Consider the following 27,120-nt stretch of genomic DNA (forward strand, 5'->3'; position numbering starts at 1 on the left):
TACACACGTGCCTGCACTTTTGTGCACATAAAACATAAGGCACAGTCCCAGCCTTTGGAGAGCCAGCAGCCTGATGAGGATGGGGCACGATGCGCAACCAGTTAGAAAGCCGTGCGAAGCGGCGTAGCGCACACGGGCAACCCAGAAGCCCAGGGGGGTCAGACTGCAGTCGCCAGCGTCCGGGACGGTGGCGTAATACGGGCGGAGGCTATATTCTCAAAACCCCTTTTATGTGAAGGTGTTTTCTTGATGATCAGGTCAGTCCTTTGTACCCCCCATTCAAAGAAGCCGTGCTCCGATGATCTCCCCGCTACGGATGCCAAGTAACCGAGGGAGCTTTCTGCTCCAAGACTCTGCAAAATTTTACCGGTGTTCTCAAGTACTTGCTCACCTTTCTTTACGTTATAAGAGGAAGAATGGCCAGGTGGGAAAGTCACAGCACTTTGGGCGGGGGGGATCCTTTGGCACAGTGCGAAGGGCGGACAGTTTAAGATGAGTGAATTCCTCCAGCGCCCAGAGGCGGGCCGCGCCAAGAGCTCTAGCGTGAGACTGCTGTCCCCTGGCTTCGCGGGGCTTCTGGTGACTCAGTGGCCGTCCTTGGCTTGCGGTGCATCACCCCCGTCTCTGCTTCCCCATCCCCCGGCCTCCTCCCGGGGCGTCCCTAGGTCCCTAGCTCCGTAGGGCCGTAGTCTTAGAAGGACGCCTGCAGTAGAGGCCGCAGTGCTCCCTGTGAACTAATCCTAACCAGTTGCATCTGCAAGTGCCCTTCCCCGAATAAGGTCGTGGTGTGTAGGACGGTGGATGCAGCGTAAACATTTTGAGGGCTGGAGCGGGGGGGGGGGCACCACAGTTCACCGCATAAGCCCAGGTGGTAGCCAGGTCCGCAGGTGGATATACCAAGATGTGCCTAAGGCCACCTCACTGTCAGGTGATGCCTTCTTTTGGCTAAATTTCTGGAGCCATGCACGCTGGTTAGGGGGCAAATGGCACCTGGAAGGGAGGGTGCTTTCTCGGCTGGGTTAGTGGCCCCCGGTCTCTGGGCCTCGGTATTCCAGCCTGGGCACAGGATTCTTCTCAACAGTGGTACGTACTACGTGGCTTTTATCCTCCTGCAAAAAATCCACAAGGTAATTTGTGGATCAGGATATTTCTAAGGGTGTTTGGGGATTTCTGTGGTGGTAGTGCTGCAGAACGGCCTCCAAATCTTCGTGGCTTAGAACCACAATTATTTATTTCACATTCATAAATCTGCCCATAGCCTGCGGTTTGGCCGCTCCGGGTTGGGTTGGGTGGGGGGGCCCGGGCTCCAAAGTGCAGGTAGGAGCTCAGGCCTGTTCCACATGTCTCCATCCTGGGACCCGGCCGAAGACGGGGGATCGGCACCTGGAGCAGGCTCATCGGGTGGAGGGCAGAAGCTGGCCAGGCCTCTCAGAGCCTCCGGGTGAACTGGGCACCCCGTTTGTCCTCAGCCTCCTGGTCCCAACTGGCCACAAGGCCAAGCGTTGGAGGTGCGTACTCTGTGTCGTGGCACGGAGCATGAGACGGCCAGCCGCCTGCAGCCCAGGGCATGACCCCGGGGTCCTGGGATCCAGTCCTGCGTTGGGCTCCCTGCATGGAGCCTGCTTCTCCCTCGGGCTGTGTCTCTGCCTCCCTCTCTCTCTCTCTCTCTCTCTCTCTCTCTCATGGATAAATAAATAAATAAACTCTTAAAAAAATTTAAAAAAAATGTATTTAAACCATAAACTTGGTTTCTTAACCCAATCTCTTGGAAAATTGTAGTTGAATTCACATATATATATATTTTTTAACACGAAGAGGTCCTAGACCTTCACAATGCTGATTTAATTTTGTGTTCTACAGATTGCCTGTGCCTTCGACACTTTCCATTATGCCTTTTTCCCGAACCCATATCTGCGGATTTACCACATTTTGGATCCTACCAACCAACACACTACATGTCCTCTCCGTCTACGTCAGACCTACAATCATAGTCCTCTTGAGCATCTGAGAGGGAACATGTTCCATAAGGGTGAAAGTGTTCTGGTTTAGGGCACAATGGCTGATGGTGCACAGTGTCGAAACACAACCATGCGTGGTTGTTTTCAGTGTTGTCTCGCTTCAGGCCCCTTTCCTAACAACACTGGCTCATGTGACCTGCCCCTTTTCTTGTCGTTAACACTTTTCTGTGCGGAAACACATTTTATTAGTCATTGATTATTTTGGTCCTATCCCTATTTTCTGATTGTTTTATTTATGTTAATTTTACCTCCTCGTCAAAAATCAAAGGTTTCTTAGAGCCTGTTGGGTCCTTTTGGTAGTCATAGGTTTTAGATGAATAGTATAGTGGTAGGAATAAGACATGTTTTTAGTAAATGCTTATTGAATTGAAGAGATTGCTAATGAATAGGTGACAAAGCACTGTTTTGAAGTAAGTGCAAATTATTTATTGCATCTTGTACTCTCCGTATAAATAATTGTGCTGAAGGCACATTAAAAAGAGTGATAATTCAATTTTTTAGTTTGTATTTTTACAACTATGCACATAGTCCGGGGTATTTCAAAAACGCATTCAGTTGCAGATACTATCCTTAAGGATGAAGAAGCTGGTCGCCTTTTCCTTAGTGAAATGGTTTACCTTGTAGAGTGAACTTCTCTGGCCCTTGATTGCCTCAAAAGACACTCAAATTGCATTGTTGAAAAACTAGTGTTTGAAGCCCATAAACTGTATGTTCTTTGTAAAGGCATTGCATTTATGACCTCTTTTTATCCATAACGTTTTACTCGTTTTGTTTGCATCAGTCACCTCTAATTCAGATCTACCAACAGACACCTCCCACTAAGTGATCATCATAACAACAATAATAAGTTAGTAATAGTAACTGCTGCTCACACTTATTTCTGTCCTAAAATTGAAGGAATTGGGGCCTGGTGTAAGACCACAACCTTAGCAGTGACAGCATTTGCTGTGAGCACAGGGAGCTGGCACAGCCATTCCCTTTGGCACCTATTCTCTGAAGGCCTTGGGGAAGGAGCTTCAGTTCTGAACTAGTAGAGAGACTCCAAAGAGTGTGGAGCTTATACCTTTTGGGCCAAGGCCAGAAGAGGTCTGCAAGCAATCAATTGATCAATCAATTAAAAAAAAATCAAAAGGCCAGAGATCCTAAGATTTTAGCAATAGGTCTGATAAAATAAAAATGCATTCCAGAAGTAATTGAGGACAAACTTTTGTTCCCATGTCACCTGTTCCTTTGTTGATGCTCTTTGGTGCCTTCCAGCTTTAGATTCATCTCAGAGACCGTCTAGGGGCGATCTTGCAGTGCTAGAGCCACAGCCGGGGGTGTCCCCACAAACCACTTCTGTGAGTGATGTGGGCATCAGATTTTTCCCCACTCTTGTGAAAGACAATCATGTGCATGTAGCAGACACCCAATACATAGTGGTTGATGGTAAAAAAGAGGAAGTTTTCCCTATGTATGAGAGATGAGGTTGCCAGAGTAGTCTCTCCTCTGTTTTCACTGCCTCTAATAACTTTCTATATGACCTTCTGCGTATTTTTCTCCTCTGATCTGTCTCTGTGCACTTGTGGAAAACTTTATGACACGGAATGCTTTTATTCTTATGAATATTAATGAGAGAATGCATGCAGTACATTAACAGCCTCTGGTAGAATTTTTATAGAATCATGATTTTTAGTTCTAAAAAGAACCTATGATTTTAGTCTCTAGGGAAAAAAAGGACTCATAACTTTATAAAGAGATGTTATTTTGAAAAGATGAAGGGACGCCTGGGGGGTGCTCAGCAGTTGAGCGTCTGCCTTCAGCTCAGGGCGTGACCCCGAGGTCCTGGGATCGAGTCCCACATGGGGCTCCCTGCAGGGAGCCTGCTTCTCCCTCTGCCTGTGTCTCTGCTTCTGTCTCTGTGTCTCTCATGGATACATAAATAAATACAATCTTAAAAAAAAAAAAGATTCCATTTTCTGATTCTGATTCTCTGTCTTTACTAATTATCAGTGGAAAAATAACTGGATTGGTAGATGATATTTCACAACAACAGAAACAAAAGATGGCCAACTAAGAAATATTTCTGGTGTATTCAAAGTTATACCATTACTTCTGTTCTGAAGACTTCAGAGAGAATTCATTTAGTTTAGGGAATTAATGGTTAGCTCTTTGAAAGCCTGACTTTTTAGGCAGTGAGTATTTATTTGAATGCAAGGCCAAGTTCACTGCCACTCATTTGTTAATGAATAGTAGTGAGGAGCCTAAATCCCCTTCAGGACTTAGGTCCTAAAAGACAGTTGGGCAAAAAGCTGGTGTTCACACTCTTGTTTTTTTTTAATGGTGGGTAAATGCAGAGAGAACCAGGCAGTTGAAGTGAAAATTCTGTGCAGAGATCTAGCCTCGCATTAGAGGCCATTTGTAGTGGGTTTGACCTTGGCACCAGGTAAGGGCTGATTATTCTGGCTCTCACTCTTCTGGTTGTTTGACCTTGATTAAGTTCTTTAACCTTTCTGAACTTCAGATTCTTTATCTGAAAAGGATTAAGAGTATTAACTCCCTCAGTGGGTCAGAAAGATTAAACAGTGTAACAGCATCGAACCAAAAACTTGGTGCATGTGGTTAATGTTCGGTAAAGGTTCAACTGTAGCTGATGGCTGTCGGCTTTATATTTACTGGAGCTGCCTAGCCTCAGTTCATTTATTTTTATTTATTTGTTTTTTTAAGATTTTATTTATTCATGAGAGACAGAGAGAGAGTGAGGCAGAGACACAGGCAGAGGGAGAAGCAGGCTCCCTCTGGGGACTCTGACGTGGGACTGGATCCCAGGACCTTGGGATCATGACCTGAGCCCAAGGCAGACGCTCAACCACTGAGCCACACAGGCGTCCCCTGAATTTGTTTATTATATGATTTTTCTGTTTGGGGCAAATTTGAATCTAGCTCTTCAGGTGCTTTTGAAGGGAGGTATCATTTGCATGAATACTGGAACATTTGGGTTGGCTGCATAGAATTTTCTATTCCATGGGGCAGGAGACTCTAGAGATACCTCTTGGACACACTTAACCTCTTATAACAGCCCTTTGCAGGTAAGGAAGCCGAGGACTAGAAAAACCAGGTACATTGTCCAAAGTTACACACTTCGGCAATGCTAGAATCTGGATGTTAACCAGGCCGGGGTCCTGTTCCAGTGATGCCTTAATGACAGGGGTCACAGAGGTCAGGTGAAGGACAGCATCTTGCAGAGAACTTCTTGTGCATGGAGTTTATATAATCTCAGCTTTGAAAGAATTTTTGGAATTAATAATTTTTCATTACAGTTTTAAAAAATACTAGTTTACCCACAGAGCTTGACTTTCCTCTAGAATCATGCATGGTTCTCAATGAGTGTAATATCCGCCCCCCCACCAGGATGCAGTTTGTTTCTCACAGTTATTGGGGGGTGGCGAGGGTGGGCGGTGGGGAGGGACACACTCTTGGCATTTTGTTGGGAGGATGCAGAAGCATCGAATGCCCTGTATTGAGTGGGATGGTTCTGGACAACAAGGAATAGTCCCTGACACTCAGGAATTTTCTATCTGCTGTAGGACCTCTGTGAGTATTTATTGGGACATTTATAAAGAAAGGGTAGCTTTAAATTACCATGTTTAGAAATACCCGATTATTATTTACAGCACTAGTTTTTATTCTCATGTTCCCTGCACCCCCCCTCATTACCTACTCCCTCCTACCCCCTCAACCTCTGCTTTTCCATTTTCTGATACTTCTCGTTTGGAATGAAATCATTTCTGACCCCATTTCTCTGATAGCTAAACTTGCCCTATAGAAGAAGGTGCAAGGATCTGAGTATTTCATGACATCTTTCAGTGAACTTGTATCTGATAATTTACCTGTTGTAATCGCCCTTATAACCTCCTTTTCTCTTGGGTATTATACTGATTTCATAAATTTATGTGTATTGGTAGGTTATATCAGCTATGAACTTCATTTCAGTATTTTAAGGGGCACGTTATGGAATATATATTCATGTAGATGAGGGGTGTTGATCCCGAGAAGGTTGAGAAGTGCTGGTCTACAGCAGTCTCACGAAGTGGTGGTTGGGCTTGTGCTCAGTCTCTTCTGGAGACTAGGAAGCCACCCTATCTGCAGACGGCGCTTTGTATCTCCCTGTTCCTTATGTGGAGCCAAAACCCGTCTCCCTGCATATCTAACAGCTGGTCCTAGGTATTCTCCTCAAAGGTCTATAAATTCAAGCCTAAATCCATGACCAGGTCTGATCTTTCAGGTATTTGAAAATAGCTGTCAGTTCATTCCAACCTTCTTGAGGCTCACGCTGGCCAGCTCCTTTGACTACTATCTTAAAAATTAGTTTTATGTCACTTAACCATCCTGGTTGCTCCACTTTCCTTTTATTTCTCCTATAGTGTAAGAGCTAAAGTTAGATGCAGTCATCTTGATCTATCCTCATCCTCGAGAAGGGTGACACAGACCATCATAATCTTTTTTTTTTTTTTTCTGGGCTGATTATTAACTGGATTTTTTGTTTTTTGTTTTGTTTTGTTTTTGGAAGGAAGGGTCGTGGAATGTCACGACAGGGGATGTGGAGCTTAGGCTCCCTGAAACCTGCAGGTGTCGAAAGCTGCAGGTGTCCTATTCATTTGTGCTGATGCTAAGTTCTGCCCCTCTCATTCCTCAGCTCCTCACCCAGATGCCAAACTGCAGGGTCCTAGGGGTTTCGTTCCAAACCTTCCTACAGCTACGCTGAGGTCTGTTGGGATCCAATTGCTATCATCGGGAGGTTATTAATCCCTCTTCCGAAAGTCTAATGAGGAGGTCCCTATTTTCATTCAAGTCAGTGGTAAATTTGCCGCTGAGGACAGGAGCTGAGAACAAATACTGCGTTAGGCTGTTAGCACCCTCCCTCCTGCTGAAGATGGGCGTCAGCTCCCGGCTCTGGGGTCAGGTCAGTCGGTCGTCCCCTCATCCCTTGGGCACAGTGGCTCAGCGCCTTTCCTTCCCCACGGACCTAGAAGCATCCAGCCCCAACCAGCGCACATTTCTCTATCTTATCTGTAAGCAGATCGAGAGAATCGGTCCAGATGCTCCCCCCCCCCCCCTTCATGGCCCGGCTCTTCCTTGACTCTCCTTCCCTTCCCAGCACTTGGTGGCTCCCCTCGGTGCTCTGCCCACGTGGGGACCTGCCGCGTGGCCTCCGAGCTGATGGGCCGCGAGTGCTGCCGCAGCTCCCACCTGCACCGAGGGCGCTCAAGGAGGCCTCAGGAAAGGGCCTGTGGCCTCTGATCGGTCCGCGAGATGGCCCGGGTCCCCTAGGGCCTCCGTCCCGGGTTTCGGTGCCCCTTCTTCCACGTCCCGGCCAAACTGCCTGCTGCGACCTGTCTAGAGTTTTGCGGGGGATCTGTGTGATGGTCTGCAGTGTGTGATTTACACAATCCCTTTTCTAACTTTTTTTTTTTTAAAGATTGATTTATTTATTCATGGGAGATAGAGGCCGAGATACAGGCAGAGGGAGAAGTAGGCTCCACGCAGGGAGCCCCATGTGGGATTCGATCCCGGGTCTCCAGGATCACGCCCTGGGCCGAAGGTGGTGCTAAGCCGCTGAGCCCCCCAGGGATCCCCAAGTACACTCTTTTCTAACTTTTGATGGAAATGAAAATGTATTTGCCCATTGCCAGGCTGCTGGCACTTTCCACATCTTTGATAATTCCTGACCCCGCCAGTGACTTTTTAGGAATCTCATTTGCACACTCTCTTCTTAGATGGAATTTATAAAATGATCTAGTGAGCCCAGAGATGGGTCTTCATTTAAAGTATCTGGGGGCGGGCCCCTGGGGGGCTCAGCAGTGGAGCGCCTGCCTTGGGCTCAGGGCGTGACCCTGGGGTCCTGGGATCGAGTCCCACATCGGGTTCCCCGCAGGGAGCTTGCTTCTCCCTCTGCCTGTGTCTCTGCCTCTCTTGTGTGTCTCATGAATAAATAAATCTTTAAAAAAATAAAAGTATCTAGGAGCTTTGATGAAATCTCTCTACCTCTCCCTTTTTTTCTTTATAAGTAAATTCTACTACACCCAGCGTGGGGCTCGAACCCAGGACCCCAAGATGGAGAGTTGTGTGCTGTGCTGCCTGAGCCAGCCAGGCGCCCATTTCCAAACTTGTCTTGCATGAAACTCGCATTTGTATGATTCTTTTCAGCTCTGATTCCAGGTTCCTCGGTGAGGAGTAGTGGAATACGAGCTGATGAGTTCTCCATTCCTTTTGCCATCCACCTCCTTCGTCCCATTTTCCTAAGTAGCAGAGACCATTGGCCTCCCCTGGATCGTCACCTTGACTCAGGCATAGCTTTTTAGCTCTTGGTTCTGTTCTGAGTTCTCTTTTATGTCGTTTTGGTTTAGTGACACACACTTATCTACGTGGGGGCATTATCTCCTGGTTGCTCCCCGACACGTCTGTGGTGCCCTTTCGTCTCTGTTGCTATGTCTTTCTTGCCAGGTTTCTTGCCAAAGAGAGTATTCATATTCAGACCTTGGTTACTGCTGAAATTCGAATATCCTTCCTTTGTTTAGATGACAGTGTGGCTTTGAGAAACACTGACCACCTCTTCTATTTCTGTACAGGTGTAGGTATTTTCGAGGAGGAAATGTCTGCATAGAAAGGTACAGTTTGGTGTGTCCCCTAAGCGGCCAAACGTAGTGTGACCAAGCCTTGAAGCATGTTTTTGTCATAATTTCATTTGTATAATAGGAAACATGTTGTTGGGAAAACAGCTGATGGACATCATAGGCACACGGGTGTTTTTCTAGTCTGCACTGGTGGTAGATGTGAATCCGGAAAGCCGTCCCAGGCCGTGTGGGCCCCGCTGGCTGGCTGTACCTCGGGAGCCGCCTGTAGCTCGGTGCTTGAATTCTTTCCGAGGCGCCCTTGGTCTCAAGCAAGGAGCACTTTGCAGGTAATAACAGTAAATATTTTGTCTTCAGCACAGTGCTTGCAAGGTAAGGATTTTGTAGGTGCCTTTTTTTATTTGCATAATGAACTGAATTTAGGTTTAAATTGACTATCCCGATTTAAGATCACAAAAAAAGAAATATTTAGAAGATCCATCTTGTGTTTCCCTCATGAAATTCTTTTTGGTCTGTAATATGTTGTAAATGGAGGAGGCTCTTGTAATTCAGTGTTTGGATGAGTCTAGAGTTTATTGATGTGAAGAAAAGTCAACATTAAATGCAAGAAGGGCTTTTAAGAAGCCCATTATAACCACTTATAATGGAAAATGTAGTTCCCATTAGAGATTGATTTAAGGAGCTGTGGTTCTTCAGTGAAGCATGGAGGCTGCTGTGTGGTGCTCTGTGCAAATCATTTTTATAGCATCCTTTTCTGCTCTCTTCCTGGTTGACCTGTTGGCGTGTCTAGATCTGAAAGGACTGCGTATGTCTTGTTTAAGGAATATAAAAATTCCCAGAAATTTAAAAGAAATCAAAGATTAGTATATTTTTTATCAAATAGAATATTTTTTTTTAAAAAAAAGCTTTGTAAGTTCTAAACAGACACAGCGGCACCAGATGTCAGTTCTTGGATCATTTCATCTTTTTCTCTTGCACTTATTTTTGTCAATATTTTTCTACCAGAACCAAATATTAGTTTCTGGCTGAGCTTGCAATATAAAAATTTTCCGATTAGATTGTTATGACTTCATTTTTATTCATGAGGAGAAATCTAATAAACAGGGATCATCACATATGGTGGCATGCAGGAGAGGAACTTTAAAATAAACCACCTGGTTCAGAGCAGGGATTCTCATCTTTCTGGAGTCTGAGAGAGAGACTGGTTTGCATCTATACCTCTCACTCCTGGGTTGGTTGGTTATTTCATTCCTTTCCTTTCCCCTTCCCCTTCCTATCCTTTCCTTTCTTCTTTCCCTCTAAGTAATTCTTAATTGGGAGGAGGGGGAATGGGAATTCTGGGATTTCTATCGGTCTGCCATATAATTGACCTTACCCCAAGCCTGGATTAATTCTTCACTTAGCTTTTATGTGGATTTACTGCCTAGTTCTGTGTTAGGTATTTAGGGAAGTAAAAGGAAATTGTGAAGCATGGTGGTTTTTTACTTGAAGGAGGTTTTGGGTGGTTTGTGGCAGAGGAGGCTAAGTGGAGCAGCGTTGTCACCCAGCGAATGATGAAGGGCCTCATGGTAGGTATTAAGCTGAAATAAGTTCCTAAGGAAGAGAGAGAAGAGCACCAAGTGGCCAGGGAAGGCTTCAGGGCACAACCGGGCCTCGTGCTAGACCCAAGCTTCAAGTGTGGGGAAAGGGTAAGGATTTAGGATGCAGAGTCAGGGGGGAGAGGAGGTGGTGAAGGGACCCCGTGGGTTCGGCCCACACTGTGAGACTAAGCTCAGGACGGTCGGACAGCACTCTTTTCTTTTCCCTCCTCCTTTCATCACCTGACTTCTTGAATGACCGTTCCTTCCTTGAGGCCAGGCTTCCACCCTGCCGCTGTGCTGGCGCAGTCCTGCTGGAGGGCTCTGTGCCCCCCAACCCCCAGCGCCACCCCCCCAACTGTGTTCCTTCTAACCTGTGGAATCTGCGCGGAGGCTCAGACATGGTTGGTTCTAGACTGCTTTTCTCACTCATTTCCAGATATTTCTGGCTCCAAAGGTTATTAAAAGACATTGAATTGTACGCCTAACCGGATTTATTTATTTTTATTTTTTTAAACATTTTATTTATTTGAGAGAGAGAAAGAGAGAGAGGGAGGCAGAGACACAGGCAGAAGGAGAAGCAGGCTCCATGCAGGGAGCCCAATGCGGGACTTGATCCCAGGACCCCAGGGTCAGGCCCTGGGCTGAGGGCGGCGCTAAGCTGGTGAGCCACCCGGCTGCCCCCCAAACCAGATTTAAATCCGTGTTCCACCACAGCGGGTGCTGTTGAACTAGGGCAATCAGTATCTCTCAGCCTCTGTTTAGTGGAAATAAGGAGACTGACTGCCGGTATGGTTGGGAGGATGGAAAGAGCTAATGTGTGGATCACGGGTTGAAGCCAATAACGTCTGGTAGGCAGGGTTCTGATTGGATCTCTTTTCTTATCTGGTAGCTACTCTGTCCTTCTTGCCTGAACGTGACTTGGTTTTCTTTTTTTTTTTCTATCCACATGTGTGTGCCCAGCTGATCCCTCTTTCTGGAATCTTCTCTCTCTTTACCTACTGAAATCCCCTCTGCCCTGAAAGACTTACTTTCTATCACCTCCATCAAAATTGAACTTTGTGTCTTCCGTCGTCTTACTCTCTTTCTTTGGATAACACCAAGATTCCACCTTCATTTTAGTGCGCACATCTTATTTTCCCTCCTGGTTGATCAAGTCCTTGAGCGCAGGGTGCATGTCAGGGGCATGGAGGCCAAGCGGTCAGAGTTCAGGCTGTGCCCCGATGCTTCCACGGAGGGCTCCATTTTCTTTTCTTTTCTTTTCTTTTCTTTTCTTTTCTTTTCTTTTCTTTTCTTTTCTTTTCTTTTCTTTTCTTTTCTTTCCTTTTCCCTTCCCTTCCCTTCCCTTCCCTTCCCTTCCCTTCCCTTCCCTTCCCTTCCCTTCCCTTCCCTTCCCTTCCCTTCCCTTCCCTTCCCTTTTCTTTCTTTTCTTTTCTTCTTTTCTTTCTCTTAATCACAACCATATGCTGCTAATTGCTAAATTGTTTCCCCAGCCCTCACCGCCCTCACGTGCTTTACACGTAGTCAAGCATCTGGTGAAGGTCTCGGGTGACTGTCTCCCGGGCACCTCAAGGGCCACGTGTCTAGAAACTGCTCTGCCGTCTGTTTCTGCGCCCCCGGCCCGCCCCGGCCTGCCCCCTCCACGTCACCGTCTGCCCAGCCCCCGAAGCAGAAGCTTGGAGGACACTCCTCACCTGGCCTCTCTGCTGTTGTCCACGCTGAATGAGCCACCAGATCTTGACTAATTCGCCTCCTAACTATTTCTCGAGCTCCTCGCCCTCCTTCTGTGTTGGCTGCTGCTGCCCACGCCTGGGCCCTCCTCCCTGAACTGGTTCTACTGTAACTTCTGCCGACGGCCGCCTTCCCGCTGCTTGTCCGCAGGCCTCCAGTCCACGCTGCCGGTGTGGCTGAATCACAGCCCCGCACGCAGGGCGCCTGGGTGACCTCCCCTGGCGTAGCTCAGGGAGGAGAAGATGGCGTGACCTCCCGCTGACCGCGGAGGCGAGGTCTGTGGCGAGGCCAGCACTGCTGCTCGGCGATGTCTGACAGGGGAGCAGTGGGCAGCACGTGAGGCATGGCTGGGATTAAGCTCAGGCTCTTCGGAGTGACATACGAGGCCTGCATGACCCTAATCCTGCCCGTGTCTTCGTCCTCACCCTCACCATGGCCCTGCTTCGTTGGCATTCAGGCCTGGAGCGGCAGAGAAGCATTGTGTCCTCTTGTGTTGCTCACGCTAGCCCTGCTTCCGTGTACCCTTTAAGTAGGGAACCCACACTCACCCTTCAAATCGTGGGGAGCCCGTGGGGTGGGCCCTGCATGAAACTGGGTGGTTCTTCCTCTGGGCTCTCGAGGCGTCTGTCCCTCCTCCGTAGCAGTCAGTATCCCACTGACCTGAAATCCTAAGTGTCTCCCTTGTAAGACAGTAAGCTCTATTAGGGTAAATATATTACCCTATGGCTTCTTTGTCTTTGGTACCTTCCATGGAATATGTATTGTGAATTAAATTGTCCGTTGAAGAGGCGCTGGCTGCCTTAGTCAGTGGAGCATGTGGCTCTTGACCTTGGGGTTGTGGATTCAAGCCCCACATTGGGTGTAGAGATTACTTAAAAATTAAATCCTTTAAAAAATTGTTCGTGGAATTGAATTCGGAAATAATTTTGATTGATGAACATTCTTTGCCTTTGCTTTGATACCCCTCGGGATGAGAGGATGCAGTTTAGGGCTACCTAATGCCTTGCAGAAAATATAGGTTAGTGAATCAGGCAGGAAGTAGACATTGGAAATTTTTGAGCAGGGGAGTGGCATGATGAAAGTGGTAGTTAAGGAAGATTGATCTGGAGACAGCCTTTTATTACAGGTTTAAGCTGCTCCTGGGAAGCATAGGTAAGGGTAGCAGGGTGGAGAGAGGGAGACGCAGAGGCAAGCGTTTAAAGCCATTTTGAGGACTAGCTTCCTGAGGCTTTGTACTTTCATTTCCACATTTGCTCAAGTGGGATGTAGTCACTGGCATGTTTCCGAAAATAAAGTAGAACACTGATGTTATTTTTAAAGAAAGAACATTCTTGTAAAACACCTAAGTGATCCATTTTTCATAATTATGTATGAGACATGTTCACCATTAATTACGTGTAAAAAATGATAAGTTCATAAATTGAAAAAAATAATTAGCTTCTGCATAGGCAGCCTAAAAATCTTTAAAAATCAGTGATTTCCATTTTAGTACATTTTGTAATAGTTAATTGCGAGGAAAATACTTCAGTTAATTTTTTCCAGCCACCTTTTGTTTTGGCTTAACAGCTTCATCATCATTGTAGGTATTTTTATTTCCCCCATAGACCTTTGCATTTTATGTATCACTCATGGGACTGCGTTTACTGGCTAAAGTTTATCTTCCCTTTGTGATGGGCCGTGTAGCTCCACTCTGCTTTATTCTTCATCTTGGCTGTTATAAACTTCTTAATTTACAATCCTTTTTTTTTTTATTGTAGGGTTATGACTCATTGATTAAAAAGAAGGACTTTTCCAAATCCTTTGCATTTTGATTGTGTATTATGGATACCAAGGAAGAGAAGAAAGAACGGAAACAAAGTTATTTCGCTCGGTAAGCATTGCTTTACAAAATTATCGGTACTTGAAGAAAATGTTGGGGGGGGGGCTTTGTCCTCAAGTAGTTGGCGTTCTGTGTTTTGTGAGTGTTCATAAACAAAGCAGTTAGCCAGTAGAAACTAAATATACTTTGTTTTCATCCTTTTTCTTGCTCGCAGCAGAGGAAAAACATTTGGTTCTTGTCTTTCCAGCTTTGACAGTTCTCGCAGGCCCGAGCTGCTCAGGGGATCTAGCGCTGTCATTGTGCACTGAACAGCATGTTGCTTGGGAGCTCACATTTAGCAACGTACATTGAATTTTGGGTCCTAAATGCTTATTTCCTGCTGCTCTGGTAGCTTACTTGTTGTAGCTATGACTAAAAAATCTAGGACGTATTTAAAGCCTATTACCTGTTGGGAGTCGGCTACTAAGAAGTATTTTTGTAGATGGAATGGATGAAAGTCTCCCGTTGGAGTTCATGTCATCATTAAAGCTGAACTCATCCAACATACATACAATTGTTGGTTTGTGAGTAGATGTAATCTAGTAGACGACTCGTTACTCTTTACAGATTTAACCATATATTGGGCAGCTACTCAGCATAATAAAGTGCGTGATATGCTAAAACACTTACCATTTTGATAGAATGTTTTCAAACTCAAAGTGAGAACACATAGGCCTAAAATGATCATTATGGTCTCCTAAATTGAAATATTTCTTAAGAACTGAATTCAGCCTCACCACATCCCCAGTCTGTGCTTGTTAAAGATGCTTTTCTTGTTTTCCAAATGTGAGCCTTGGAAGCTGAAAACCAAAGTGTTTTGTTAGTGTTTTTTAATCCAGAAACCAAACTAGGTTTTAGATTGTTAATAAGAAAAAGGAAGGAAATGAGCTTTTAAGGAACTACTATGTGTCAAGTTCTTTACTTATTTTATTTATTTTCACGATATACCTGCGTTTCCCACTATGTTACCAGTGAGATAAGAGTCAGTGCTTTGCCCATTTCATGCAGCCTCAGAGCCAGTATTGGAATATTGGCATGAGCTAGTTAAGTAATAGTAAACTATGAATAAGAGATTTTGGAAAGCAACAGTTAAATGAGTAATTGTCTGGCGACATTTTCCACTGGTTAAGACTATAGAGTAGCAAGACTGGAAGAAGAAATTAGGCATCGAATGGATGGAATATTAGAAAGAGGGCACTTAGAATAAATAAGAACTATATAGTGACCTTTTAAAAAGGTTTTATTTTGAGATAATTGTAGATTCACAAGTAGTTGTAGGATATATTTCAGAGCACTCTCCTCCACCCTTCATCCAGTTTCTCACAATGGCAGCACCTTATGTAACTCTCCTATGATGTTGACATTGATGCAGTCCACCAACCTTGTTCGTATTTTACCAGGCTTACGGTCACTCATCTCTGTATTCATGTGTATCTAGCTCTGTGGAATTCTGTCACATGTATAGATTTGTACATCTTGGTGTCGACCAAGATACAGATCAAACCCATCTCACGTGCTACTCTTTTGTAGCCACTTCCTTCCCTCCCCTGACAACCACTTGTCTGTTCTCAGTCTCTATACTGTGTCACTTCAAAAGTATTATATAAATGGAATCCTATAATATGTGACCTTTTGAGATTAGATTTTTTTCTCATTTAGTGTTTTAGCCCATTCAGACTGCTGTAGCAAAACACCGGGGACTAGGTGGCTTGTAAACCACAGAAATGTGTTTCTCAGGTCTGGAGCTTGCAAGCCCAAGACCAAGGTGCCAGCTTCTATTCTGGTTAGAAGCTGCTTCCTGGTTCTTATAAGGCCATCTTCTCACTCTAACCTCACATGGCAGAAGGGGCGAGGAGCTTTCTCATACCTCCTTTTTTTTTTTTTTTTTTTTTTTTAAGATTGTATTTAGGGCAGCCCCAGTGGCTCAGCAGTTTAGCGCCGCCTTTGGCCTAGGATGTGATCTTGGGGTCCCGGGATCGAGTCCCATGTCAGGCTCGCTGCACGGAGCCTGCTTCTCCCTCTGCCCATGTCTCTGCCTCTCTCTCTGTGTCTCTCATGAAAAAATAAATAAAATCTTAAAAAAAAAAATACTGTATTTATCTGACAGGGAGCACAAGCAGGGGAGTGGCAGGCAGAGGGAGAGGGAAAAGCAGGCTCCTCTCTGAGCAGGGAGCCCAACACGGGGCCCCATCCTAGGACCCTGGGACCATGACCCAAGCCGAAGGCAGACACTTAACCAACTGAGCCACCCAGGCGCCCCTCTCATAGCTGTTTTATAAGGGCACTGATCCCATTCTTGACGACTCTGCCCTTATGACTTTAGTCACCCCCCAAAGGCTCTACCGTGGGTTTGAACATACGAATTTTAGGGGTACACAAACATTCAGACCATAGCACTTGAGATCTGTGCAAGATGTCACGTGTCTCAATACTTTGTTCTGATTTAGTGCTGAGTAGTATTCCATGGTTTGCCTATTTCACAATTTTCTTTCTTTTTTAAAAAATATTTTTTATTTATTTGATCATGGGAGACACAGGGAGAGAGAGAGGCACAGACACAGGCAGAGGGAGAAGCAGGCTCCATGCAGGGAGCCTGACGTGGGACTCGATCCCGGGACCCCAGGGTCACGACCCGAGCCAAAGGCAGATGCTCAACCACTGAGCCACCCAGGCACCCCTGTTTCAGTTTTCCATGTATTCACCCACTGGAGGACACTTGGGTTATATCTAGTTTGGAGCTGTTACACATCAAGACACCGGGAGCATTTGTGTACAGGATGTTGTATAAATATGAGTCTTAAATTTTCCGAGATTAAACGCCCAAGAGTGGGAATTGCTGGGTCGGATGTTATGTGCACATAGAATTTCGTAAGGAACTGGGGTACCCCTTCCAGAGTGACCGTGCCGCTTCACGCGCCTTCCCGCCAGCCTTGCAAGAGTGCCCCACCAGCACGGGGTCACTTGACCTCTTGTCACTCCCTAATATTTTCGCCGTCCTGATCATTGTGGAGTGACACGTCACAGTGTGGTTTGCATGACCAGAGAAGCTGAGCCCCCTCGGGGGCTCGTTAGCCATCGTCCATCTGCAGGGCCTGCTCAGGTCTTCGGCCCATTTTCTTAGGCCGCGTCTTGAGGGTTCTCCATGCGCCCCAGATACCGGTCCTCTAACGGAAGGTTTGCAGCTGTTTTCTCCCTGTCGGCAACTCGTTTTCATCGTCTTAGCAGCATCTGTTGCGGAGCATAAGTTTCTACTTTTTTTTTTTTTTAAGTTTCTACTTTTGATGCAATTCAATTTATTACTGTTTCCTTTTATGGATTGTGCTTTTGGTGTCAGGTCTAACGTTTTATCCAGCGTAGGTCCTAAAGATTGGCTTTTGTCTTTTTCTCTACAGGTTGTATAATACTATGTTTTATACTTGTCGGTCATCCAGTTTGAATTAATTTTTATATGAGATGTGAGTTTCGGTCAACATGGGTTTTTTTTTTCTTGCTCACGGATGCCCTGTATAGCGATTTTGAAAGCTATGTACCTGCTTCCTCAGCTTAAATCCACCCTGAGTTCAGCAGTAAGGGTACCTGGTGGTTCACAGGCTGCTCAGAGTTCACCACCTCTGGTTCCTAAGATGTAGAGTAAGGGGAGCCCCTTCACTCGAGGATGCAAGGTGAAACTGTTCTGGATGAATGGTACCATTTGTTTCAGCTCAGAAATGTAAATTTTGGGACGCCTGGGTGGCTCAGGGGTTGAGCATCTGCCTTCGGCTCAGGTCGTGACTCCAGGGTCCTAGGATCGAGTCCCACATCGGGCTCCCTGCATGGAGCCTGCTTCTCCCTCTGGCTGTGTCTCTGCTTCTCTCTCTGTGTCTCTCATGAATAAATAAATAAAATCTTTTTTAAAAATACAAAGTGTAATTGTTACACTGGCTTTGACCTCTTGTGACAAGTATTCTAACAATGAAAAGGAAAGCATAGCCAAAAATTAAGTATGACCTTAGGAGCATAAGGATAACAGGCCAAGAACAAAAATCAGTGATGCTATTCTAACAGCATGCTAACGTGATTAGTTACTAGGAAGTGTGTGTGTGTGAGAGAGAGAGAGAGAGAGAGAGAGAGAACAAATCTTAGCTATGACAATGCATTGGCGGCCTAAAAGGCAAACCAGAAAACCCTCCATCATCAGAAAAGAGGCAACCGAAGTCAATGCTCTTTTCAAATGCTTTCTGGCTAAACTGTGGAGTCACCATAACATGGAGTTACCAACAGGACCTAGCTGAAAGTCAGTTTCTGACAACACAGGGCTGATTTCTCCGGAGCCGTGTGCATCAAGGCAGTCCCAGCAAGATTTCCACAGCAGAGTGTAAAGTCAGGCCAAGGGGAAGGCTGAACTGACGCCATCACACCACCTTATGTAAATCTCTGCTAGAGTGCAGAGGAGATCAAAAGGAAGATTTGTCCTTGTTTCTACCTGTTACCAGAATATGTATCTGAAACCCTAAAAATTGCTTTTAAACTCTGCTCCCCCTCTCTCCAGCCCTTTATCCTTCCATGAAATTAAATAGCCTCCGTTTTCTCGTAAACGCTGTGGTTTCGTAAACGCTGTATGTTTCTATGTGTTCAGTAAAAACTCCTTTTCTACCTCCTTTGTTGGTGTCCTTCTCCCTCTCTCTGATTTTAACGCCAAAGTCGAAAGACCCTGTTTCACCAGTTTTGGATTGAAATCAGTGTCTTGAGGATCCCTTCCCATACTTCCTTTCTTATACTTTATCTTGAAATATGCCGGTGTGACTCTAAATGCAAGGGTGAATTAGTGTTACTTCTAGATAGATTTATTCTGGATAAGTGCTAAGGAGTTTTCAGGATCTCCTGGCCCTGGCCCACCTGGTTTTCGGGATCTCCTGGCCCTGGCCTACCTGGTTTTCGGGATCTCCTGGCCCGGGCCCACCTGGTTTTCAGGATCTTGGGTGTTGTTTCATACCAGTCATCTATTCCAGATTGAATGATTCTCAACACCTTTTCCCCATGGTTTTGCAAAGAATCTGTGAATTCGTCTATACAAAGTTAGTATATTATATATGAGGATTAATCCTTTGGTACTTGACAGGTCTTGAACCAAATGGAAACCTGAATTATTAAAGCCAGTCATATTCCTTGTGTTATCCTCTGGGGTGATCATTATCCATTACGACCCTTGCTCCCCCTTCCTTCCCCATATAGTTAGAATGCAGGTTTCTCTTCAGTAGTGCCACACAGAGTTCTCCCACACTTTGTTTGACATCATTTGGCTTTTGCAGAATTTAGAAGCCATCTAGTGATCTTAGGGTAGGTCACTCTGGGCTCTTCGTGCGTTCGAACATTAAAAAAAAAAAACAAAAACATAGCTTTCAGGATTGGGGGTTAAGGTAGGATATTAAAAATACATTTTCAGTTACTCTAAAGTAGTATTTTGTAGGAGATTTACTTTTCCCCTCTGATAAGGTCTGACAGGGTCTGTAAATAGACACTGAGGGGTAGAGACTCATCAGTAGATTCTGTTTTGTTCACATAAGTCCCTCTTCCCAGGACTTGCTGGCGTCTTCCCACTCCTTCCTGGTTATCAGAGCTGCTGCTGCTGCCACTTGCTCTCCTCTTACCCACCCGCTTCAGAGCCAGTAGCATGCAGCCTGGAGGGGGTGATGCTCTTCTTCCTGCCTCACCCTCCCACCCCAGACTCTGCAGGTTAGCTCGGTCCCCACTTCTCTGAAAACCCCCACTTCCCCTCTTAGCTCCGATCCCCACTCCTCTGACAACCCCCACTTCCATCCCCAGCCTCTACCCTGGCAATTCTTCGTCCTTGAACCTCTGACCCATCAGCAGAACACCTTGTGTTTGGAAACCTATAACCTTGGCCAAGTGTTCTCAATTTCACCCCACATTTCTTGCTGTTGTTAAGTACGGCAAATAATAACCTACTAGCAAAATGGCTTTGAAGAAGGGAGCTTCCCAGCCTGAACCAAGGTGATGAGGTCCAAATGGGACACAGCGACGCGGACCAGAGTTGAAGCAGGTCTGCTTCCTTATCCACACTGATTGGGGTTTGGCTGCTTCTTCAGCCCACTCCAGGCGGCTCTGGAGTCTGGTATTTGAACCCACCGGATAGCCTTTTAAGGAAATATTCCTAGTCGATTGTGTGGCTCTCTCATTCAAACAAAACCAAACCAAGATGCTGTGAAAATTGAGGTAATATATGCAGAATGCTTGGCACTGTGAGTGCTCAGTCACCTCTGACCTTAGCTCTTTTGCTTACCTGTACTTTCATCTTCACCTAAAAGTCTTTATCTTGATATCCCACTCCCATCCCATGAGCTACTCCTGTGGTTCAAATCAGGGAGGCAGGAGTAAGCACAGCAGTCCAGAGTACAAGCACAGTTCCCAAAGGAACAATGTTGTTATGAGCTCAGCTAAGTTCTGGAACTGCCTAAAGTGGAATTACATCATCCCATGGGCTTTGAGAATTCTGAGGCACCCTTTTATTTCAGAGTTGGAGCCCAAGCCCACAAGGTGAAATTCTCAGTGACCCGCCAGCCCCGTGCCAGGCCCCTTTATGTATATTAACTGAGGATTAGAGGCTCACCCTTGGGGTTTGACACCTTCTCACGTGTTGAGTGAGCATGACAGAGACACCGACCCCTCTGCCCTTTGAGTGGCCTGGTGGGACCACGTAGGCTGGTCCCCTATAGCCATGAGTGGCATGTGCAGTGTGAGGATTATCCTCTTCTGTGCAGACTTTCCTGGGAAAAAGGATGGGAGCACTGGCCTAAATGACCTTCAGACCAAGCATCTGACCTATAAACATTTTCATACCCAAATACATTTTGTTATGGAAATTGAGACTCAGAGGAGTTGGATAAACTTTAGTGGGATTTGGCAGCAGGCAGGTGAGGCAGGATTTGAGCCCAGGTCCGTCCTGCTGCCACAGCTTATGCTCTGCAGTGCTGCCCATGGCAGTGGGGCCGCTCGGCGGCAGAAGGGGGCCTGTAGAACACGGGTTAATTCACATCACTGTGATTGATGTGAGAAGTGCATCCTGCATTCTAAGTGACCTTTTAAAAAACAAACTTGTTTATAGCTTGAGGACATCTCATACTACGTCTCGTCAAGTTTAATGTCAGAGTATCGACCAACTTAGGCAGTAGGAAACCTGCAGTCTGGTTAGCCTATCCGTGCAAGTCAGGGCTTCACAGGGTTGCAGAGATCCATGTTACTCGCTGGGATTGCCTCTTATCGAAGAAGAGTAGTTGCCTATAAATAGAAATGGATGCAGAAATACAGAAAACCCCAGAATGCCCTTTTGGGCGAGTATAGAGTCTAGGATCTAGTGGCAGGTGTCAACTGGGTGGGTCTGGCCGGTTGGTCCGCAGCATTGCTGAGGATACAGGGAGGACTCTGCCTCTCCAGCCCCACAGAGGCTGCCTTTGGACCCTAAGAGAGAGTTGCTGCTTTGTGGTAGGCCTGTGCTCAGAAGGAATATGCCACATGGGTGGGGTGGTGTGATGTGAACTCTCGCCCTTCCTTTAATTAACAGTCTGTAGATTGTTTTTTCCTGCGGGCCAAGGACCATTAGAGAAGAACCTTAGCATGTCTAAGATTTGAGGAAAAACTGTAATGTTACCGGCGGTTGGATTCAAATATTCAGTCATAATGTAGGTTTTAATTGAGCTGATACATGAAAAGCAACTAGAACTGTTTTAAGTGCTGGGTAAATGTTCATTCCATAGTCTCTTAATATTTGGTTAATATTTTATGCTCTCAGGTTCACTATGTCTAGGGATTCTAATAAAAGGTAATGATAATAGCATTTGTTGGCACTTTACAAAGTGCCTTCGCATACATTCTCTCCCTTTATCTTCACAGTGATCATGCGAGGAGATCTAAATGCAGATGACACATCTGTAGTTCGGAGGTTAAATAACTTGCCTCCAGTCACTTAGCCTTTAAATGGACGAGCTGAGCCCTGAAACCCAGTCTCCTTTGTCTGTATCTCTGATTGCTTTTCTTCATTCCATATTATCTCTGTTTAAATTGCATTAAGCACTAATTTTTACTCTTGAGAAGGGGATTAGAACATGTTATTGGCCTCATTATGTGGTAAGTAGGAAAAATTGTACATGGGTTTGGAAAGGACGCCGTGTGAGTTGGTTTTACTGGAGAGCGTATTTGATTTCAAATTCTAAGAACCGTCCTGGAAGACTGTGATTGCCATGAGTGCCTGCAGTGCTCCATAGCACTGCCCAGGGACACTTCTGTGTGTGATCTTCATAGCTCTGGTTCATGTGTTTGCAGTCACTCCCCCCCACCCCCAGATGGGCCGTCTGGAGCCGTGGGACTCTGCATAGGTCACTGCTCCTTCCATGTGCCTTGTTAAACAAAATAGTGGTTGGCATGTAGCAAGTGTTAAATATTTTTTGACCAACTGGAAGACAGTATACAAAGCAGCTTCTTTAATGTAGGATCTAAATGGTTTCTGAGCCTTGATTTTTTCTTTTTTCTTTAATTAATTTATTTGTTTGAGAGAGAGCAAGAGTGTGTGAGAGAGCATGAGCAGAAGAGAGAAAGAGAAGCAGGCTCCCCACTGAGCAGGGAACCCGAACTGGGGCTCGATCCCAGGACCCCAGCATCATGACCTGAGCCAAAGGCAGACGCTTAACCCGCTGAGCCACCAGGCGCCCCAGGTCTTAATTTTTATCACCACAAATTTTTAGTATTCAGCAATTTTATTGTTCTTAAAAAAGACTGAGAATATTTTAAAACCCATTTCCTATAGGAAAGCTGCTTGTGCCTTATTTGGAAATATTACCAATTGCCAATTAAACTCCTAAATGAGCTGTAATGTTCTTTAAGGCTTATGCTTTGTATTTTTTTGATTGAGTTCAGATCAAGCAGAGTTTAAGAGAACACTTACATATTGCCTGTCATTCATTAATGGGGAAAATATCCATGGTCAAGTTGGAGCTGCTCATGTTTTTAGGAAATCATTGACTTTTCTCTACAGATTTTTAAAAAGTCTTATAAACATTTAGACATTAACAGAGAAGCTCATGCTTTTTGCTTTGTTTTTAAGGAACAGGCAAAATGACTTGATTTAATTCCGTGTAGTGTACGGCTTTTCAGTCTATAGGTTACAGCCCACTGGGGCGTCGTGAAATCAATTTAGTGGATAAGAACCAGCACTTTTTCTAATGGAATGGAACAGAATAGATTAGTCTGGACTAAAGCTAGACTGAATGGAAAATACCAGAATATGTTGTAGGTAGTCAGAATAAACAGTATTTCATGAAAATGTTGTTTTAAATGTATACAAGCATGTATGTCTTGAATCACAGTTTAAAATTATTTTTTCCTGGGGGCCATGATAAAAAGAACTCATTGTTCTAGAGGAGTCTTTGGTGGTTGGTATACTGGGAGTGAGGCTGTTTTTCCTCCTGGAACAAAAAATTTCTTTGAAAATTGTTGATCTAATACATGTTAACCAACTGTTCAAAGACAGCTGTACGTGAAGTACCTGTTATATAAATATATTTTCCCCCAGTGCAGTGTAATGGCTCCCTATAAAACCAATCTCGAGGATCACTGACAAGCGTGGGTCTTTCTTCTTGAAATCTCAGGCTGTTCTGGATTGTCCTAGATCTTGGAGTGAGACCTGATGGAGTTGTAACCTAACGAAACTACCAAAGTGGGGAACCATTTTGATGGTGAAGCTTGGGGAACTTTTTTTTGTTTGTGGGCCCCCCATAAGTTTCTCCTCTGGAGAACTACTTATTAGCTGCAGGGACCTGTGTATAGTTTTTTCCAAAATGGGGACAATAACAGTACCTACCTTAAGATATTGTTGGAAGATTGAGTGAATTAAAATATGTATGTAAAATCTTTAAAGTAAGTACCAATGAAAGATAAGCACTAATGGATTTTAATATAAAAGCATGCTGCCTAAATGAGGAATACTGGAACAATTGGGAAAAAAGAAGAATAAATACAGAGGCATACATTTGGTGCAAATTTTCAGGGAGTTGATATATCCCTTGAAACGTGTCCGTAAACATGCTGTCGTCCCAGCCTTCAGGGAAAGACCCGAGACTCTAGACGCAGGTAAGATCCGAAGCCCTCAAAAAGTAAATGATTTAAGCTGTCTTCCTCCTTTTTTAATGTTGTTGCTGACAGTTGAGGAAGACTTCAACTGAACTGACTTCTGAACTTGTCTGAAACTTGGCATTGTTGCAGCCAGAGACACTTTGGCACATGCCCTCGAAGACTTTCATTATTGCTGGTACAGCGACTCTGCAGTGTGAGAAATTGAGTCCTGAACCAGGATAATGCTTTGTGCTCACAGCTCAGGAGCTTCCTTGCTCAGGCCTGGACTCCAGTTGTTGGTGATTTCAGTAGAAAATATTTTCTTTTCCCCCAAAACTTGTATCTGAAAATTCCATCAGTCGTCACCCCTTCTGCCCTCATAAGTCAAACACTAATTGCCTGTCTTCCCACACATCTTCCCGGATTAGTCTTCCTGAGACAAAGTTCAGGTATGTCACTTCTGCATCCCGGAGTCTTCTCTCAAATTTGAGGTTCTGCACAATAGGAATATCATTCCTACCTTTCTGTCTTTATAGCCTATTTAGATTTTTCTGTCCCCGTCTGACACTTTATTTGTATGATGAGCTTTGCTGCCGCTGTCCTCTCTGTGTCTACAGCGATGGCAAACCCATTGGTAACTGTGATTCCATCTCCTTGACACCTTTCCTATTTCATTTCAATCTTAACTTCCCACCCCTAACCACATACACACCTACACAAACACTAGACGTGCCCTCCTCTGCTCTCCTACTCAGAGCACATTGCTACGGCCTCCTCATGCCTTCCCTTCCCTTGGGGCCCTTTGGATGTACCCATAACATTCTCACCTTCTCTGCCTTATTTTTTGTTATGTATTGTTGGTTCTTTCTCATTTTTCTATTTCTCACAAGGGCTGACTTTATGCCCTGCATCTAACGGTCATTCAGGGTGAATGATAACATCTGTTGAACATTTGCTGTGTAACAGAGACACATTTGTGTCCTCATGTAATCTCCTAATTACGCCATGAAGTAGGTCCTGCTATCATCCCAATTAAGATAAAGATGCTGAACTTTATTATAGATGTTGTGGATTTGCCCAAGGTCACATGACTACAGAGTGGCAGATCCAGGACTCAACCTGGGTGTCCCAGACCTCATAGCCGTGTCTCTAGTCAGTATGCCATATTCTTTATTCAACTATGTTGAATTGAATTTTATAGAAATTGATTGGTTATCCAGGCAGGGATCATTGAGACTCAATGATCTAAATGATAAAATGTATCAAAGTACTAAACTGGTATTTTCTGATTGTCAATACCAAATTGTTCTTGGGAAATTTGGAGCAAAGTAGGAATCTCTGGTGCTTCAAGGAAACTTTGAAAGTCTCCACATACCAGCAAAAGTGTCACCAATCTCCTGACCTTTGTCTGTATTTTTAGGGATGTGGCAAGAAGTGCCCTATTATTTCCTCTCTAGATTCACAGTTGGAGGCCCAAACATCTGATATTCTCCTTGCTTGGGCACTTTTATTTTGTAAAGATGCTTGGTGCTTGAGCCATTGGTCATGTGTTCATGAGTTTTTACTTCCTTTTTCCTTCATTCACCATTTCAAATACAGTTTGCATAAGCAAAATGGTTAACATCCCTTTTTTTTTTTTCTGTATTCATTTTGTGGAGTATTATGCCAACGAATGTGCACCAGCCCTGCCTACTTTTTCCAGCTTTTTGCTTCTCACACATAAATGAAATTGGAAGTGAAAAGGATAATGGGCCAAGTTTAAGGAGACCAAGTAAGACACGTAGTAGTTTACAGTGTGATTCAGCACCAAATAAGGCAGGTGCTGAATTCATAGAGCATGAATCCAGGTGTCCTGGGGATGAGAAGGGAAGAGGAGTTAGTTGGACCAGGGAAACCGTGGGTCTCCTGCCAAAGCAAGACAGGAGTTAGCTTCTGCTGAGGCAGAAAGTGGTGGAGAGCAAAAAGGAGGCCTTTTCTCAATAGTTCTATACTACTACTGTGTACCTGATTTCACTTGAAGAAGAGTCAAAGATGACTGGAAGGTGGGGCTACCCTGCACTAGAGTGAGAAATGTCACTCGATGATTGTAAGATGAAATTGTTTAGGTGTGACCATAGCATATGAAATAGATATAGAAGAACCATAGAATAAGAATATGGATTACATTAAAATTTTAAAGTGGTATTTATTAGTGTATTTATGGAATACTTGACAGACTAGATGATCAGAATATGATCATGTGAATTTAGGAAGCAGTTAAATTAGAGGCCAGTTATTCATGCTTTAAATATTTTATTCTATTTTTTTTTAATTTTATTTATTTATCTGACAGCACAAGCAGGGGGAGAGGCCCTGCTGAGCAAGGAGTCCCTAGGACTCCATCCCAGGACCCTGAGATCATGACCCGAGCCAAAGGCAGACGCTTAACTAACTGGACCACCCGGGTGCCCCTAAATATTATTTTCTATACTAAACCCCTCCCAAAACCAAATTATATTTCTGAATCACTCTCCAACATTTAAAACATAGTTTACACATACATTTTTAAGATCACATCTGTTGTACAAAGCAGAATAGATGCAAAGTTGATTGATTCTGATTTTGAATTAGGTGGCATGATTTAAATCAAATTACTGTCAAGGATGGTTTGAGCCAGGTCGTTAATCATTTTATTCATTTGTCCTGTGTCTGTGAGACTATGTTATTGTTGATTATGACAACCACGGTGCATGTTCTTCACAATTTAGAGCTAGAAGAGGTTTTGGTTTAGAAATTATATAATACATAATTTAAAGCAGATGAATTTTGATATTTCAGATTAATTTTGTTAGCACAGCAGAAAGCTGAATGGTAATTTGGTTATTTCATTTTCAGAAGGTAATTGAAGCAGATGCTGGTGAGGTCACAGGGGACTGAGTCATATCCATTTCAATGGCTCCATTTTTTTGTTAAAGTCTAAGTGGGGGTGTTTCCTTTTGCTAAATCAACTACTTTTACTAGATAGTGAGAGAAATTTAATTTTTTTTTAACCATAGCCCTGAGCATATATAATTAGGATTTCAGGTTATTTTTCTTTTACAAGAGTAAATGGATTTTTCGGTGTAAAAGCATATAACAGTTTATCTTTTATAAGAATATATGGATTTTTTAAAACATGAAAAGCAGTTAAAAATAAATATCTAATCTTTAAGTGCAATATGTATGTTCATTAACAGGTCAATGAA

General features: G+C 44.4%; 1 protein-coding gene and 1 long non-coding RNA gene across 6 annotated transcripts in view; one reads left to right on the top strand and one right to left on the bottom strand.

The window, feature by feature from the left end:
• The window catches only part of NCOA7 (nuclear receptor coactivator 7), a 154,479-nt gene that overhangs the window by 20,809 nt on the left and 106,550 nt on the right, over positions 1 to 27,120 (top strand). For all 5 annotated transcript variants that reach the window (XM_072833062.1, XM_072833082.1, XM_072833056.1 and 2 more), the window contains exon 2: positions 13,695 to 13,807. In XM_072833062.1, the coding sequence (XP_072689163.1) occupies positions 13,758 to 13,807 (50 nt within the window). In that variant the 5' untranslated portion in view covers positions 13,695 to 13,757. The remainder of the gene's footprint in view (positions 1 to 13,694; positions 13,808 to 27,120) is intronic.
• LOC140618226 (uncharacterized) lies at positions 18,722 to 20,191 on the bottom strand. Its single transcript, XR_012018436.1, has 3 exons — positions 20,076 to 20,191; positions 19,742 to 19,929; positions 18,722 to 19,128 (listed from the first exon to the last, which is right to left on the bottom strand). It is a non-coding gene; the product is annotated as an uncharacterized lncRNA (long non-coding RNA).

Source organism: Canis lupus, chromosome 1 (genome assembly GCF_048164855.1).
Source record: "Canis lupus baileyi chromosome 1, mCanLup2.hap1, whole genome shotgun sequence".
In the NCBI taxonomy this organism is placed as follows: Eukaryota; Metazoa; Chordata; class Mammalia; order Carnivora; family Canidae; genus Canis; species Canis lupus.